Genomic DNA, 19,531 nt, shown 5'->3' on the forward strand with positions numbered 1-19,531 from the left:
TAGTCAAATGCGTTTTGTTAAAATATACTTTTTCACTTTTTGGTCTTTTGGAAAATGTTGTTTGTGCTGTATTTAGACCACTCTACCAAGAAATTTGTTTTGCATGCACACGTATAAAAATTGCGGTTTTTATCCAACGCAATCATAGGTTTGAACGTTGTTTTCAATTTAGACTTGTTTATATTTTTTCGTTTGGGCTTGTATTATATTTGCCTTCGGGCTTATATGATCCGTTCATCCTATTTTGACTCTTCAACATCCAAGAGTCAATCCCAAATTGAGGTAAATTATATGGCCTTCCAAATACCGTTTCGATTCCTAACATCACTGAAGAGACATTAATTGTCGAAATCCGGATATGGTGTACAAATTTTTGCACCTCATGTTTGCGGTATACCATCTTTTCCGCAAGTTTATTGTTTTCTGTTTTGTATTTAATTTATAAATTAAGATTCATTTTTACATCTGGTGATCCGTTTATTTGGCAATCGCCATGGCAGTCAGCAGGGTTTAAGAACATCCGTTGTTCGACCTGCTAGTCAAATGCGTTTTGTTAAAATATACTTTTTCACTTTTTGGACTTTTGGAAAATGTTGTTTGTGCTGTATTTAGACCACTCTACCAAGAAATTTGTTTTGCATGCACACGTATAAAAATTGCGGTTTTTATCCAACGCAATCATAGGTTTGAACGTTGTTTTCAATTTAGACTTGTTTATATTTTTTCGTTTGGGCTTGTATTATATTTGCCTTCGGGCTTATATGATCCGTTCATCCTATTTTGACTCTTCAACATTCAAGAGTCAATCCCAAATTGAGGTAAATTATATGGCCTTCCAAATACCGTTTCGATTCCTAACATCACTGAAGAGACATTAATTGTCGACATTCGGATATGGTGTACAAATTTTTGCACCTCATGTTTGCGGTATACCATCTTTTCCGCAAGTTTATTATTTTCTGTTTTGTATTTAATTTATAAATTAAGATTCATTTTTACACCTGGTGATCCGTTTATTTGGCAATCGCCATGGCAGTCAGCAGGGTTTAAGAACATCCGTTGTTCGACCTGCTAGTCAAATGCGTTTTGTTAAAATATACTTTTTCACTTTTTGGTCTTTTGGAAAATGTTGTTTGTGCTGTATTTAGACCACTCTACCAAGAAGTTTGTTTTGCATGCACACGTATAAAAATTGCGGTTTTTATCCAACGCAATCATAGGTTTGAACGTTGTTTTCAATTTAGACTTGTTTATATTTTTTCGTTAGGGCTTATATTATATTTGCCTTCGGGCTTATATGATTCGTTCATCCTATTTTGACTCTTCAACATTCAAGAGTCAATCCCAAATTGAGGTATATTATATGGCCTTCCAAATACCGTTTCGATTCCTAACATCACTGAAGAGACATTAATTGTCGAAATCCGGATATGGTGTACAAATTTTTGCACCTCATGTTTGCGGTATACCATCTTTTCCGCAAGTTTATTGTTTTCTGTTTTGTATTTAATTTATAAATTAAGATTCATTTTTACATCTGGTGATCCGTTTATTTGGCAATCGCCATGGCAGTCAGCAGGGTTTAAGAACATCCGTTGTTCGACCTGCTAGTCAAATGCGTTTTGTTAAAATATACTTTTTCACTTTTTGGTCTTTTGGAAAATGTTGTTTGTGCTGTATTTAGACCACTCTACCAAGAAATTTGTTTTGCATGCACACGTATAAAAATTGCGGTTTTTATCCAACGCAATCATAGGTTTGAACGTTGTTTTCAATTTAGACTTGTTTATATTTTTTCGTTTGGGCTTGTATTATATTTGCCTTCGGGCTTATATGATCCGTTCATCCTATTTTGACTCTTCAACATTCAAGAGTCAATCCCAAATTGAGGTAAATTATATGGCCTTCCAAATACCGTTTCGATTCCTAACATCACTGAAGAGACATTAATTGTCGAAATCCGGATATGGTGTACAAATTTTTGCACCTCATGTTTGCGGTATACCATCTTTTCCGCAAGTTTATTGTTTTCTGTTTTGTATTTAATTTATAAATTAAGATTCATTTTTACATCTGGTGATCCGTTTATTTGGCAATCGCCATGGCAGTCAGCAGGGTTTAAGAACATCCGTTGTTCGACCTGCTAGTCAAATGCGTTTTGTTAAAATATACTTTTTCACTTTTTGGTCTTTTGGAAAATGTTGTTTGTGCTGTATTTAGACCACTCTACCAAGAAATTTGTTTTGCATGCACACGTATAAAAATTGCGGTTTTTATCCAACGCAATCATAGGTTTGAACGTTGTTTTCAATTTAGACTTGTTTATATTTTTTCGTTTGGGCTTGTATTATATTTGCCTTCGGGCTTATATGATCCGTTCATCCTATTTTGACTCTTCAACATTCAAGAGTCAATCCCAAATTGAGGTAAATTATATGGCCTTCCAAATACCGTTTCGATTCCTAACATCACTGAAGAGACATTAATTGTCGAAATCCGGATATGGTGTACAAATTTTTGCACCTCATGTTTGCGGTATACCATCTTTTCCGCAAGTTTATTGTTTTCTGTTTTGTATTTAATTTATAAATTAAGATTCATTTTTACATCTGGTGATCCGTTTATTTGGCAATCGCCATGGCAGTCAGCAGGGTTTAAGAACATCCGTTGTTCGACCTGCTAGTCAAATGCGTTTTGTTAAAATATACTTTTTCACTTTTTGGTCTTTTCGAAAATGTTGCTTGTGCTGTATTTAGACCACTCTACCAAGAAATTTGTTTTGAATGCACACGTATAAAAAATGCGGTTTTTATCCAACGCAATCATAGGTTTGAACGTTGTTTTCAATTTAGACTTGTTTATATTTTTTCGTTTGGGCTTGTATTATATTTTCCTTCGGGCTTATATGATCCGTTCATCCTATTTTGATTCTTCAACATTCAAGAGTCAATCCCAAATTGAGGTAAATTATATGGCCTTCCAAATAGCGTTTCGATTCCTAACATCACTGAAGAGACATTAATTGTCGAAATCCGGATATGGTGTACAAATTTTTGCACCTCATGTTTGCGGTATACCATCTTTTCCGCAAGTTTATTGTTTTCTGTTTTGTATTTAATTTATAAATTAAGATTCATTTTTACATCTGGTGATCCGTTTATTTGGCAATCGCCATGGCAGTCAGCAGGGTTTAAGAACATCCGTTGTTCGACCTGCTAGTCAAATGCGTTTTGTTAAAATATACTTTTTCACTTTTTGGTCTTTTGGAAAATGTTGTTTGTGCTGTATTTAGACCACTCTACCAAGAAATTTGTTTTGCATGCACACGTATAAAAATTGCGGTTTTTATCCAACGCAATCATAGGTTTGAACGTTGTTTTCAATTTAGACTTGTTTATATTTTTTCGTTTGGGCTTGTATTATATTTGCCTTCGGGCTTATATGATCCGTTCATCCTATTTTGACTCTTCAACATTCAAGAGTCAATCCCAAATTGAGGTAAATTATATGGCCTTCCAAATACCGTTTCGATTCCTAACATCACTGAAGAGACATTAATTGTCGAGATTCGGATATGGTGTACAAATTTTTGCACCTCATGTTTGCGGTATACCATCTTTTCCGCAAGTTTATTATTTTCTGTTTTGTATTTAATTTATAAATTAAGATTCATTTTTACACCTGGTGATCCGTTTATTTGGCAATCGCCATGGCAGTCAGCAGGGTTTAAGAACATCCGTTGTTCGACCTGCTAGTCAAATGCGTTTTGTTAAAATATACTTTTTCACTTTTTGGTCTTTTGGAAAATGTTGTTTGTGCTGTATTTAGACCACTCTACCAAGAAATTTGTTTTGCATGCACACGTATAAAAATTGCGGTTTTTATCCAACGCAATCATAGGTTTGAACGTTGTTTTCAATTTAGACTTGTTTATATTTTTTCGTTTGGGCTTGTATTATATTTGCCTTCGGGCTTATATGATCCGTTCATCCTATTTTGACTCTTCAACATTCAAGAGTCAATCCCAAATAAAGGTAAATTTTATGGCCTTCCAAATACCGTTTCGATTCCTAACATCACTGAAGAGACATTAATTGTCGAAATCCGGATATGATGTACAAATTTTTGCAACTCATGTATTCGGTATACCATCTTTTCCGCAAGTTTATTGTTTTCTGTTTTGTATTTAATTTATAAATTAAGATTCATTTTTACATCTGGTGATCCGTTTATTTGGCAATCGCCATGGCAGTCAGCAGGGTTTAAGAACATCCGTTGTTCGACCTGCTAGTCAAATGCGTTTTGTTAAAATATACTTTTTCACTTTTTGGTCTTTTGGAAAATGTTGTTTGTGCTGTATTTAGACCACTCTACCAAGAAATTTGTTTTGCATGCACAAGTATAAAAATTGCGGTTTTTATCCAACGCAATCATAGGTTTGAACGTTGTTTTCAATTTAGACTTGTTTATATTTTTTCGTTTGGGCTTGTATTATATTTGCCTTCGGGCTTATATGATCCGTTCATCCTATTTTGACTCTTCAACATTCAAGAGTCAATCCCAAATTGAGGTAAATTATATGGCCTTCCAAATACCGTTTCGATTCCTAACATCACTGAAGAGACATTAATTGTCGAGATTCGGATATGGTGTACAAATTTTTGCACCTCATGTTTGCGGTATACCATCTTTTCCGCAAGTTTATTATTTTCTGTTTTGTATTTAATTTATAAATTAAGATTCATTTTTACACCTGGTGATCCGTTTATTTGGCAATCGCCATGGCAGTCAGCAGGGTTTAAGAACATCCGTTGTTCGACCTGCTAGTCAAATGCGTTTTGTTAAAATATACTTTTTCACTTTTTGGTCTTTTGGAAAATGTTGTTTGTGCTGTATTTAGACCACTCTACATAGAAATTTGTTTTGCATGCACACGTATAAAAATTGCGGTTTTTATCCAACGCAATCATAGGTTTGAACGTTGTTTTCAATTTAGACTTGTTTATATTTTTTCGTTTGGGCTTGTATTATATTTGCCTTCGGGCTTATATGATCCGTTCATCCTATTTTGACTCTTCAACATTCAAGAGTCAATCCCAAATTGAGGTAAATTATATGGCCTTCCAAATACCGTTTCGATTCCTAACATCACTGAAGAGACATTAATTGTCGAAATCCGGATATGGTGTACAAATTTTTGCACATCATGTGTGCGGTATACCATCTTTTCCGCAAGTTTATTGTTTTCTGTTTTGTATTTAATTTATAAATTAAGATTCATTTTTACATCTGGTGATCCGTTTATTTGGCAATCGCCATGGCAGTCAGCAGGGTTTAAGAACATCCGTTGTTCGACCTGCTAGTCAAATGCGTTTTGTTAAAATATACTTTTTCACTTTTTGGTCTTTTGGAAAATGTTGCTTGTGCTGTATTTAGACCACTCTACCAAGAAATTTGTTTTGCATGCACACGTATAAAAATTGCGGTTTTTATCCAACGCAATCATAGGTTTGAACGTTGTTTTCAATTTAGACTTGTTTATATTTTTTCGTTTGGGCTTGTATTATATTTGCCTTCGGGCTTATATGATCCGTTCATCCTATTTTGACTCTTCAACATTCAAGAGTCAATCCCAAATTGAGGTAAATTATATGGCCTTCCAAATACCGTTTCGATTCCTAACATCACTGAAGAGACATTAATTGTCGAAATCCGGATATGGTGTACAAATTTTTGCACCTCATGTTTGCGGTATACCATCTTTTCCGCAAGTTTATTGTTTTCTGTTTTGTATTTAATTTATAAATTAAGATTCATTTTTACATCTGGTGATCCGTTTATTTGGCAATCGCCATGGCAGTCAGCAGGGTTTAAGAACATCCGTTGTTCGACCTGCTAGTCAAATGCGTTTTGTTAAAATATACTTTTTCACTTTTTGGTCTTTTGGAAAATGTTGTTTGTGCTGTATTTAAACCACTCTACCAAGAAATTTGTTTTGCATGCACACGTATAAAAATTGCGGTTTTTATCCAACGCAATCATAGGTTTGAACGTTGTTTTCAATTTAGACTTGTTTATATTTTTTCGTTTGGGCTTGTATTATATTTGCCTTCGGGCTTATATGATCCGTTCATCCTATTTTGACTCTTCAACATTCAAGAGTCAATCCCAAATTGAGGTAAATTATATGGCCTTCCAAATACCGTTTCGATTCCTAACATCACTGAAGAGACATTAATTGTCGAAATCCAGATATGGTGTACAAATTTTTGCACCTCATGTTTGCGGTATACCATCTTTTCCGCAAGTTTATTGCTTTCTGTTTTGTATTTAATTTATAAATTAAGATTCATTTTTACATCTGGTGATCCGTTTATTTGGCAATCGCCATGGCAGTCAGCAGGGTTTAAGAACATCCGTTGTTCGACCTGCTAGTCAAATGCGTTTTGTTAAAATATACTTTTTCACTTTTTGGTCTTTTGGAAAATGTTGCTTGTGCTGTATTTAGACCACTCTACCAAGAAATTTGTTTTGCATGCACACGTATAAAAATTGCGGTTTTTATCCAACGCAATCATAGGTTTGAACGTTGTTTACAATTTAGACTTGTTTATATTTTTTCGTTTGGGCTTGTATTATATTTGCCTTCGGGCTTATATGATCCGTTCATCCTATTTTGACTCTTCAACATTCAAGAGTCAATCCCAAATTGAGGTAAATTATATGGCCTTCCAAATACCGTTTCGATTCCTAACATCACTGAAGAGACATTAATTGTCGAAATCCGGATATGGTGTACAAATTTTTGCACCTCATGTTTGCGGTATACCATCTTTTCCGCAAGTTTATTGTTTTCTGTTTTGTATTTAATTTATAAATTAAGATCCATTTTTACATCTGGTGATCCGTTTATTTGGCAATCGCCATGGCAGTCAGCAGGGTTTAAGAACATCCGTTGTTCGACCTGCTAGTCAAATGCGTTTTGTTAAAATATACTTTTTCACTTTTTGGTCTTTTGGAAAATGTTGCTTGTGCTGTATTTAGACCACTCTACCAAGAAATTTGTTTTGCATGCACACGTATAAAAATAGCGGTTTTTATCCAACGCAATCATAGGTTTGAACGTTGTTTTCAATTTAGACTTGTTTATATTTTTTCGTTTGGGCTTGTATTATATTTGCCTTCGGGCTTATATGATCCGTTCATCCTATTTTGACTCTTCAACATTCAAGAGTCAATCCCAAATTGAGGTAAATTATATGGCCTTCCAAATACCGTTTCGATTCCTAACATCACTGAAGAGACATTAATTGTCGAAATCCGGATATGGTGTACAAATTTTTGCACCTCATGTTTGCGGTATACCATCTTTTCCGCAAGTTTATTGTTTTCTGTTTTGTATTTAATTTATAAATTAAGATTCATTTTTACATCTGGTGATCCGTTTATTTGGCAATCGCCATGGCAGTCAGCAGGGTTTAAGAACATCCGTTGTTCGACCTGCTAGTCAAATGCGTTTTGTTAAAATATACTTTTTCACTTTTTGGTCTTTTGGAAAATGTTGTTTGTGCTGTATTTAGACCACTCTACCAAGAAATTTGTTTTGCATGCACACGTATAAAAATTGCGGTTTTTATCCAACGCAATCATAGGTTTGAACGTTGTTTTCAATTTAGACTTGTTTATATTTTTTCGTTTGGGCTTGTATTATATTTGCCTTCGGGCTTATATGATCCGTTCATCCTATTTTGACTCTTCAACATTCAAGAGTCAATCCCAAATTGAGGTAAATTATATGGCCTTCCAAATACCGTTTCGATTCCTAACATCACTGAAGAGACATTAATTGTCGAAATCCAGATATGGTGTACAAATTTTTGCACCTCATGTTTGCGGTATACCATCTTTTCCGCAAGTTTATTGTTTTCTGTTTTGTATTTAATTTATAAATTAAGATTCATTTTTACATCTGGTGATCCGTTTATTTGGCAATCGCCATGGCAGTCAGCAGGGTTTAAGAACATCCGTTGTTCGACCTGCTAGTCAAATGCGTTTTGTTAAAATATACTTTTTCACTTTTTGGTCTTTTGGAAAATGTTGCTTGTGCTGTATTTAGACCACTCTACCAAGAAATTTGTTTTGCATGCACACGTATAAAAATTGCGGTTTTTATCCAACGCAATCATAGGTTTGAACGTTGTTTTCAATTTAGACTTGTTTATATTTTTTCGTTTGGGCTTGTATTATATTTGCCTTCGGGCTTATATGATCCGTTCATCCTATTTTGACTCTTCAACATTCAAGAGTCAATCCCAAATTGAGGTAAATTATATGGCCTTCCAAATACCGTTTCGATTCCTTACATCACTGAAGAGACATTAATTGTCGAAATCCGGATATGGTGTACAAATTTTTGCACCTCATGTTTGCGGTATACCATCTTTTCCGCAAGTTTATTGTTTTCTGTTTTGTATTTAATTTATAAATTAAGATTCATTTTTACATCTGGTGATCCGTTTATTTGGCAATCGCCATGGCAGTCAGCAGGGTTTAAGAACATCCGTTGTTCGACCTAGTCAAATGCGTTTTGTTAAAATATACTTTTTTACTTTTTGGTCTTTTGGAAAATGTTGCTTGTGCTGTATTTAGACCACTCTACCAAGAAATTTGTTTTGCATGCACACGTATAAAAATTGCGGTTTTTATCCAACGCAATCATAGGTTTGAACGTTGTTTTCAATTTAGACTTGTTTATATTTTTTCGTTTGGGCTTGTATTATATTTGCCTTCGAGCTTATATGATCCGTTCATCCTATTTTGACTCTTCAACATTCAAGAGTCAATCCCAAATTGAGGTAAATTATATGGCCTTCCAAATACCGTTTCGATTCCTAACATCACTGAAGAGACATTAATTGTCGAAATCCGGATATGGTGTACAAATTTTTGCACCTCATGTTTGCGGTATACCATCTTTTCCGCAAGTTTATTGTTTTCTGTTTTGTATTTAATTTATAAATTAAGATTCATTTTTACATCTGGTGATCCGTTTATTTGGCAATCGCCATGGCAGTCAGCAGGGTTTAAGAACATCCGTTGTTCGACCTGCTAGTCAAATGCGTTTTGTTAAAATATACTTTTTCACTTTTTGGTCTTTTGGAAAATGTTGTTTGTGCTGTATTTAGACCACTCTACCAAGAAATTTGTTTTGCATGCACACGTATAAAAATTGCGGTTTTTATCCAACGCAATCATAGGTTTGAACGTTGTTTTCAATTTAGACTTGCATATATATATATATATATATATATATATATATTTATATATATATATATATATATATAAATACACGTGTAGGTACTTATACTGGCCAATTGTAGGCAAAACAAAAGTTTATATTTACACTTTACATTTAGCTTTTCTTTATTACGCAGTTAAACAATCTATAAATAGGTTTGGAAGCCTTTTTCATTTCGCTGAAATTCAAAAGTGATTTTAAATTCGACTTATTGTTGATTATTTGTGTTGATAACTGTCTTATTGACGTATATTCTTCATATCTTTTTATGAGAGGGATGACACCTACGAGGTGCTCATTTCCTAAATCCCGCGTATTTGTTTTTAAATTTTTTACCACTTGCCACTTTTTACTTTCTTTTTGCCATATTCTATTTTATTTTCCCTCTATATCCTACATCCCAACATTTGACCCGTTGTTTCCTACATCCCCACTCTTTTAATCCCCTATAATCCACTTGCAAAAAGCGTCTATAACTCCTCCCCCCTTTTTTATCATATCGAAAATATGTTTGACGATCGAGATTATGGTTATATATTAAACATGGAATATGCTTTACGGCATCATATCGTTTGTTTCGTCACTTAAATTGTTTGATTCAAGATATTCCTGTTTATTGAAATGAAATTTAAAAAACCGTTGTATTCACTTTCATGATCATTATGTTTATTTTGAATAAATAAATGTACTTATTAACTTTATATTATTATTATGAGATCTATCTTTAGAATAATATTTACCTCACACATATACAATCCATTATCCTAACATGTACCAACTGTTCCCCTTACATATACCGACCATTCCCGCTGCATACACCTCAAACATCTTCCACCATACCTCTGACATATACCTTACACATATAACACCTATTCCTCGGTGTTCAGTATTTTTGTGATTTTACTTTCCACTAATACATAACTCTCACATATACCCCAATATCCCTAACAAATACCTCACACACATACCATATGTTCCCCTAATATATATATAACAGCTGTTCCCGTAACATATACCTCACACATATACCCCTATACCGTTGCTTTTACTTTCCTAATAATTATGGACAAAAAAAAATGTACGTGCTAACTCTATATCATTAGCATGAGGTCTATTTTTAAAATAACATATACCTCCCACAAATACAGCCCATGACTCTTAACACATACCTCACACATATACCAACTGTTCCTCTTACATATACCACTTTATATCATTACATGTATTATGAGAAGGTCTATTTTTAAAATAAAATTTACCTCACACATATACCACTCATTACCCTAAGTTTTACCTCTCACACATACTCTCATTCCCCTGACATATAACTCTCGCACTTCCTTAAAATATGCATCAGACATTTACCCCTGAAACATCTAACATATAGTTCACATATATACCAACTGTTCCCCTAACATATATCTCACACATATACCCCTATATACCGTTGCTTTTACTTTCATGATCATTATGGTAAACACACATATACCACCCATAACCCTAACCTATACCTGTAACATATACCCTCATTCCTATGACATATCTCTCTCACATTTACCCCTATCACCTAACATATACAACACACATATACCACCAATTCCCCATGAACATTCCTCACACGCATACCCCCATTCGTTTTATATATCCACCATTTTCCCGACTACATTCTTCACACACAAACCCCCATTCCCCTTACATATACCAGCCATTCCCCTCAAACATACCTCACGCATGTACCCCCATACCTTTAACATATACCTAGCATTTATACCGACTGTTCACCTAAAATATTTCTCACACATAAACCCCCTTACCTCTAACAAATAACGCACACATGTACCTCCGTACCTCTACCATATTCCTCACACATATACCACTCATTCACTTTACATTCACCTCACACATATACCACCGTAACTGTAACATATACCTCACACATATACACCCATTATCCTTATATATAATTCACTCATATACCACCCCTTCCCAAAACATATAAATTTCACAATTATCTTAAATGCTAAAAGTATTTGAGTGATTAAGGTTTTAAATGTGAACCAATTTGGACAATTTTGGATAAATGTCCTTTTATCATTGCAATTGCGTAAAGAAACTGTTTTATTTTACCTTTGTAATGTCGACTTAAATGGAAAATAAACGGATCATAAAGACACTTGGCGAGGTAATTGTTCCTTCGGCTAATGCGTTTTGAATGTCCCCTTGGTATCTTCATCCCCTTTTTGAATGAGGGTCGGAATTAGATACCAGAAGAACAGATTAACATAAGTTCTCGAAATATTTGATAAACACATAGAAATTTAAAGACATGAACCTCACAAAAACTTAATTATTTAGCGAATAACTAGTATTATCATATATGTTGCATACGGCCAATGTAACTGTATTTGAGAAATGTTTAGGCAATTGCACCATTTCAATCAGCGTATTTCAGATAACTGAACATGTACTTGAAATCGATTAATCTTTATATTTAGGGATTATGATTTTCTTTTATCATGTAATATTCTTTTTTTATAAAAAAAAAAAAACAAAACGTATACGATTTAAGTTTATAGATGAAACAAATCTAAATAATTCATCTTCTAAAATTACTATGAATAGAAAAATGTTGACGAAATTATAATCGATATTGTATGTTAGTATTTTAAATGACCTAGTAATGTATGTCATTCTATAAATACTAGTTTTACAATTTTTGACGTATGCCTTTGTGTGCGTCATACGTATAGTCGTTGAGTGTTTTTATTTAGAGAATGGATTTCGCCGAAATTAGTAGGATTTCCAGTTAGCACAGGGTTCCTTTATTGTTCACAAGTTATGACTTGCTTCAATGTAAAATGTACAAAATGAGTAAAGAACGCCTCCATTTCCATTGATTTCTTGTTGTTGTCATGTCTATTTATAGTGTTTTATTTTGAATAAATACGGGACAACATGACGATATGCAGGTAAAGGAAAACTACTAAAAATTAAGTTTTGTTATTGTTGTAAAACACATAATGTTTACGCTAGTATTTTCATACGACCGCAAAAAAATTTTTGTGGTCGTATATTGGTATGACGTCGTCGTCGTCGTCGTCGTCGTCTGGCGTCGTCCGGCGTCGTCCGAAGACACATTGGTTTTCGCACTCTAACTTTAGTTTAAGTGAATTGATCTCTATGAAATTTTACCACAAGGTTCAATACCACAAAAGGAAGGTTGGGATTGATTTTGGGGGTTATGGTACCAACAGTAAAGGAATTAGGGGCCAAAAAGGGGCCAAAAATAAGCATTTTTGTAACTTCCAGACATAACTTGTGTGTTTGTGTATGGATCTCTCTGACATTGTACCACAAGGTTCCATATCACAAAAGGAATGCTGGGATTGATTTTGGGGGTAATTGCCTCAAAATTTTAGGAATTAGGGGCCAAAAAAGGGGCAAAAAACAAGCATTTTTCTAGTTTTATGACAATAACTTGTGTGTAAGTGTATGGACCTTTCTGAAATTGTACTACAAGGTTCCATATCACAAAGGGAAAGCTGGAATTGAGTTTGGGGGTAATTGCCAAAACGTTTAGGAATATGGGGCCAAAAAGGGGCCAATAGTAAGCATTTTTCTAGTTTCCAGACAATAACTTGTCTTTAAGTGTATGGATCTCTCTGAAATTGTACTGCAAGGTACCATACCACAAAGGGAAGGCTGGGATTGATGATGGGGGTAATTGCCTCAATATTTTAGGAATTAGGGGCCAAAAAGGGAAAAAAAACCAAGCATTTTTCTAGTTTCAGGACAATAACTTGTGTGTAAGTGTATGGATCTTTCTGAAATTGTACTACAAGGTGCCATATCACAAAGGGAAAGCTGGGTTTGAGTTTAGGAATTTGGGGCAAAAAAGGGTCCAAAAAACACATTTTTCTAGTTTCCAGACAATAACTTGTGTTCAAGTGTATGGATCTCTGAAATTGTACTGCAAGGTACCATACCACAAAGGGAAGGCTGGGATTGAGTGTGGGGGTGATGAATCATAAGGGGGTTCAAAAATTTGGGGGGGGGATTTTTTTTTTTCCTTTTTTTTCTTTTTTTCCTTTTTTTTTCTTTTAAAATTTTCCATTTTAAGTTGGTTATTTCTGATTTATATTTAAAAGCGAATAATAATGATATGGTAGGAGATACACACCAAACAGGATGTGTAAATTATTATATAATAAGTATTGTGCAATAGCAAGAAATTTTCAATTGCACAGTATTGCACAATAGCAAGAAATCTTCAATTGCACAGTATTGCGCAATAGCAAGAAATCTTCAATTGCACAGTATTGCGCAATAGCAAGAAATCTTCAATTGCACAGTATTGCGCAATAGCAAGAAATATCTAATAGCACAATATTGCGCAATAGCAAGAAATTGTCAAGTGTACAGTATTGCGCAATAGCAAAAAATATTTAATTGCACAGTATTGTGCAAAAGAAGATACTTCGTATAAATTGCTTATTTCTTGACCAATTTCAATGGGGTTTTTATTCTTGAATTCTTGGGGTTCTTTAATATGCTGAATCTAACCGTGTATTTAGTTTTTGGATTTTGGGCCCCGTTTTTAAATTGGTCCACATTGAGGTCCAAAGGGTCCAAAATTAAACTTTGTTTGATTTCATCAGAAATTGAATTATTGGGGTTCTTTGATATGCCAAATCTAACCGTGTATTTAGATTCTTAATTTTTGGTTCCGTATTCAAATTGGTCTACATTAAGGTCCAAAGGGTCCAAAATTAAACTTAGTTTGATTTTAACAAAAATTGAATTCTTAGGGTTCTTTGATATGCTGAATCTAAACATGTATTTAGATTTTTTGATTATGGGCCCAGTTTTCAAGTTGGTCCAAATCGGGGTCCAAAATTAAACTTTGTTTGATTTCAACAAAAATTGAATATATGGGGTTCTTTGATATGCTGAATCTAACCATGTATTTAGATTTTTGATTTTTGGGCCCCGTTATCAACTTTGTCCACATTGAGGTCAAAAGGGTCCAAAATTAAACTTTGTTTGATTTCATCAAAAATTGAATTCTTGGGGTCCTTTGATATGCTGAATCCAACCATGTATTTAGATTTTGGATATTGGACCATAATAGGTGAATGTCCAATTTAAAATTTTCAAGTTCTTAGACCACATTCATTCTGTGTCAGAAACCTATGCTGTGTCAAATATTTAATCACAATCCAAATGCAAAGCTGTATCAAGCTTGAATGTTGTGTCCATACTTTCCCCAACTGTTCAGGCTTCGACCTCTGCGGTCGTATCAAGCTGCGCCCTGCGGAGCATTTTATTTATAAATGTATTTCCACGAACTTGTTTACTTTTAAAAAAAAATAGAAAATGTATTTCAAGTTAGTAAAAATGAGATGCATATGGATGAGGGTGTACAGAACAGAGAATAATGGACAAAATATTCAAGAAGGTCAAAACAAATAAAGGGAAAAAATCAAAGAATAGAGAAAAATAGGCCAAAAAAATAAAGAATAGAGAATAATGTGGTTCTAGAATATAGAGAATGAAGAATAAATGGGTAATATTTATAAAGTATAAAGAAACATTATTTAAAAAAAATAAAGAATACAAAAATGAAGGACCCCATCAACACCCCATGGATATATGTATCATATATATCAAAAAGACCATGCAAAGAGAAATACTTTGACATACATGTCTGCTCATACAAATGATATATTTGCTTTAATTTCGATACGACATAAAACAATACGTTTTCTTCTTAAATTTTAAAGGAAAATGTATGCATATAAGTATCAAATGGCATACAGTTCTATATCAGCAAATAAAGTACTTAATCTTACATTGTGTTTGTTTGTGAAACGAGAATTGATGATGTTAGAGTCTTTTTTAGCTCTATCCTGTGGTTGCAAAACCGACGTTCAATATACTATAAAAAGAGATTTATAAATGCGCTTTTTTAGTTTTAATTTGAAACAGTCCCCTTTCAATCATCTACGTACGTTTCCAAACAAAGTGGACCAGAGAGCTTGATTTAAGGGTGCACCACAGAATGCGAAGTCTTATAATCCCGTCTTTATACTAGGGATTCATACATATTTGAGGGATATACATTTTTGAGACATTTTGTGACTAGGTTGTCATGACGAATCATATTATCTTACGAAATACAACTTCTAAGTAATTTTGAAGCTAAAACACGCCTCCGGCTGCGGGATTTTCTCGCTGTGTTGAAGACCCATTGGTGGCTTTCGGCTGTTTTCTGCTCTTTGGTCGGATTGTTTGCTCTTTGACGCGTTCCCCATTTCCATTTTCAATTTTATTGATAGATAAAACTAGTGATATCATGACACTAGTTACCATCGAACAAGAAAATGAGAGAATATTGATATCAACAAAAAATATGAATCTGCAGTAATAACATTATTATCTCCTAGTCGCTTAAACACTCTTTGACACTGATCTTTTTTACGGACATTTTTTTCATAACAAAATGTGTTGGCATACAACCTGTATTAGAATTGATATTAAAAATTCCCTAATAGTTTGAATCGCATAGATTTCAAATGTATTCAAATTACCAAAAGTGTAGAAACATATTTCAAGTCTTATTTTGGTTTGGTTTCTGTTTACAATTTCGATACAACGATTTTGGTATATTGTCGAACAGTTTTGGCCTTTAAATGATTCTAAGAAAGAGAAGCGAGAGATACCAGAGGGAAAGTTAAACTCATAGATTTGAAAATAAACTGACAACGCCACGACTAAAAAATAAAAAGACAAACAGACAAACAAGAGCACACAAGACAAAACATAGAAAACTAAAGACTGAGCAACACGAACCCCACCAAAAACCGGGGTGATCTCAGGTGCTCCAGAAGGGTAAGCAAATCCTGCTCCACATGTGCACCCGTCGTATTGCTCATGTTATCACAAACATGGTGAATAGTCTAATTCGGTAAGACACATTCGTGAAAAGGGAAGGGGATTCTAGTTACGACATAAGGAACATATCCGATACCATCTCTGAAACGGTTATTCCATAACGGTCAACCAACTCGTGATGGCGTCCGTAAAATTTACGAAGGAATAATCTCAACTTCACCATTTGGAACTCTTGGTTTAATAGCTTCCTTGTGAGCAGCAACCCTCTATCAAGGAAATCATGATAGGAAATAAGAAATGATTTTGACAATCATCATTTGTTAGTTCTTAATACATGCCTAAGCTCAAAGCCCAAATTATTTTGGATCAAATATACGTATTTCAGCCATTACAACTACTTTTACGCTTATTCATAATTTTTTACACTTAAGAAACGGATAAAAGCACTTGTTTTGTAGCAAATATTGCTGTTTTTTTATTGTTATAGTTCGATGGCAAACATGTAGTCCGAAGTCCTGATCAATTTAAAGAGTCTATCAGGAGATGGCATGTGCAAGCGATGAACCGATGCGGTTAATAGATGCATGTAACGACTTGGATAGTCATGATATTGCATCGTTCAAATATCTTTGTCAAGATGATATTGGCCTTAATAATCTAGAAAACTGCATCGAAGTGACTGATATATTAGACTTACTTTCAAATAAGGAATCTTTATTGCATTACGTAGGACATCGCTTGCATTTGATGGAAAAACCCTGCTTGATTAAAGGACTCGGGCTGGAACTTGAAGCAATAAAAACGGCAGTTGAAGGCAACAACCGGAGTACTATAACGCCATACAGGTAAATTCTAAAACAAGAAAAACACAACCGTTACTCGTTGTAATAATAGTAAATTGCTATCTTTAAGCTTTTTATTCGTTACAATTGCGATTTTGTGTTTTTACGTTAAAAAATTGTTATTTCATAAACACCATGTATGATAAAATTGTGTGCATGTTTTAATTGGAAAAGGAGAAAAATATGCCATATAAAAATCATAACTGTTAACACCGCATCTCAAATGAACAAAAATTCAACTAGTTAAAAATAACATTACCTATCTCATTTCATCAAAAATTTCCTATCCCTGTTCATGAGATGACAATGATGATGGTATAATGGGTTATGAAGATGGTGATGTTATTGTTCTAAATTTGTTTAATTATTTTTTTAGAAAAGTTTTATTCAATATTGCACAAGACCTGGGATCGAAAGATGTAACATCGATGATAGAGAAAGCAAAAGATTGTTTACAAAATTTCACACCTGCAGTTCGTAAAATAGAAAAAAATGGAAAAAGTGGGAAAATATTTAACTTTTTCAACGTTTTGGAAGAGAAAGATCATTTATCATCAAGCAACATCTCCTTTCTATACCAACTATTGTTTGACATTAGCCGTGACGACCTTGCTAAATTATTGAAACCGCCTAAGGGTAAGTATTATGATATCAACGGAAGTTTGACATCTTGATATAGATATGGGCACAAATCATACCACAAAATTACTTTTGTTACAACTTCTATAAAAAAAATGATGTTTAATGTTGTTAAAATATGTTTGTTAGTTAGGACTTTTTTTTGCACAAAAAAACTAAAGCTTTTCTCAGTAAAACACACAAATTGCCATATGCAATTCCATCAGGTTTTCCCTTTTCTTGATCATAAAATTGAAAATGGAAATGGGGAATATGTCAAAGAAACAACAACCCAACAAAAAAGCAGATAACATTCGAAGTCAACTAATAGGTCTTCAACACAGCGAGAAAATCCCGCACATGAAGGCGGGCTTTAGCTGGCCCCTGAATAAAAATGTGTACTAGTTCAGTGAAAATGGACGTCATACTAAACTCCAAAACACATAAATGAATTAGAATTAGAAACATAGTATATTCGTAATGCATTTTCAAGATTTGGACCTTGGTATTCAACTGTTGTCTATAATTTACAATACAAAAGTAAGAATATCTGGTAAAATTGCCAATGAGACAACTCTCCAATAGAAACCACTACATGGACACCACAAGTGACATTTTTTTCACTAAATCTTGATTATATGATCATGATCATCACTCGAATTGATAAGTAAAATTTAAAGGCTTGAAGAGTTTTATTATTTTTTGGCAATAACAGGGGAATATGATGGCTCTTATTAAACCGTCTTATATAAAAAAAATAATATTATTTTTCTCGTCAAAGATAATAAACGTTAGCATAATGGAACCAAATAAGTCGAAATATTGTGTCTTGACATAAACATTTAATCATAACTGATTATTCATGTTATTTTTCGTTCTAGATTTTAATCTGAAAGACTTCTATCCTGTGAATCAAAGACAACGAGGTGAGATTAGTGTTGTCTGATGTTATCTCCACGAAAATAATTTCAATTCTAATTATACATGAGGGCAGTATTTTCAAATCCTTACATTATTTTAACAGTTCCTTGTCCAACCATTCCGTAACCAATGGTAAATATATTGATGTATTAATTACAACTAAAAATAACCCCTGTGTTCACCTTAGATATATATTTAAAATTTCGAATACAGCAGTTTCGTTTTCAAATCTTTCTCAACTTCAATTGAAAAGAATATAATAGTATATAAAATATGCTGATAATGGATGTGCTGGGCTGGAGGAGATACATATACACGAGCTCGAGTAATTTTGGAACAGATATTGAGGAGTCATATTTGCATCGGTGTGCTCTGTCAGTCTTAGACACAACCTCAAATCAGTATGTGGTATCCTAAGCAATGTATTCCCTGTTACAAATCCCCACAACTTTTATATGTATGTATTAACTTTCAGTAAATGATATTTATCAACTTATGCAAGTTGCTTTTGGTGAGTAAATGTGCATTTTACATAAGCATGTTTCGATTTGACAATTCACGGAAAAATACATGATTGTGTTCAACCTTTAACAAGTTACTGCATCCATATAATTGAGTTTTACTAGTAACTAAACTGTGTGTAACATGATTGTAAATATTTTGGATGAATGTACTTAAAAAGAGGCTAAAGATATCAAAGGAACATTCAAACTCATAAGTAGAAAATAAACTGACAACGCACTGGCTAAAAAAGAAAAAGACCAACAGACAAACAACAGTACACAACACAAAACATAGGAAATCTAAGACTAAGCAACACGCGTAAAAACACCACAAAAAACTCGGGTCGATCTCAGGATTAGTTTTAAGTACAAATGTAACTTTTAACATTGAAGTAGTAAATTCAATCATATTCGTCACACAAATGTGCTCTTTATAGCATACATAATAAAGAAAA

The 19,531-nt window shown here is 33.6% G+C and overlaps 1 protein-coding gene across 4 annotated transcripts in view; it reads left to right on the forward strand.

The window, feature by feature from the left end:
- Positions 1-16,683: 16,683 nt before the first annotated feature.
- Positions 16,684-19,531, forward strand: part of LOC127718978 (caspase-3-like) — an 88,406-nt gene continuing 85,558 nt past the window's right edge. For all 4 annotated transcript variants that reach the window (XR_007990073.1, XR_007990072.1, XR_007990071.1 and 1 more), the window contains exons 1-3: positions 16,684-17,037; positions 17,411-17,670; positions 18,534-18,578. Coding sequence is in view for 1 of the 4 variants with exons in the window: in XM_052225053.1 (XP_052081013.1) it covers positions 16,736-17,037; positions 17,411-17,670; positions 18,534-18,578 (607 nt within the window). In the remaining 3 variants the exon portion in view is untranslated. The remainder of the gene's footprint in view (positions 17,038-17,410; positions 17,671-18,533; positions 18,579-19,531) is intronic.

Source organism: Mytilus californianus, unplaced genomic scaffold (genome assembly GCF_021869535.1).
Source record: "Mytilus californianus isolate M0D057914Y unplaced genomic scaffold, xbMytCali1.0.p SCAF_10, whole genome shotgun sequence".
Classification (NCBI taxonomy): domain Eukaryota; kingdom Metazoa; phylum Mollusca; class Bivalvia; order Mytilida; family Mytilidae; genus Mytilus; species Mytilus californianus.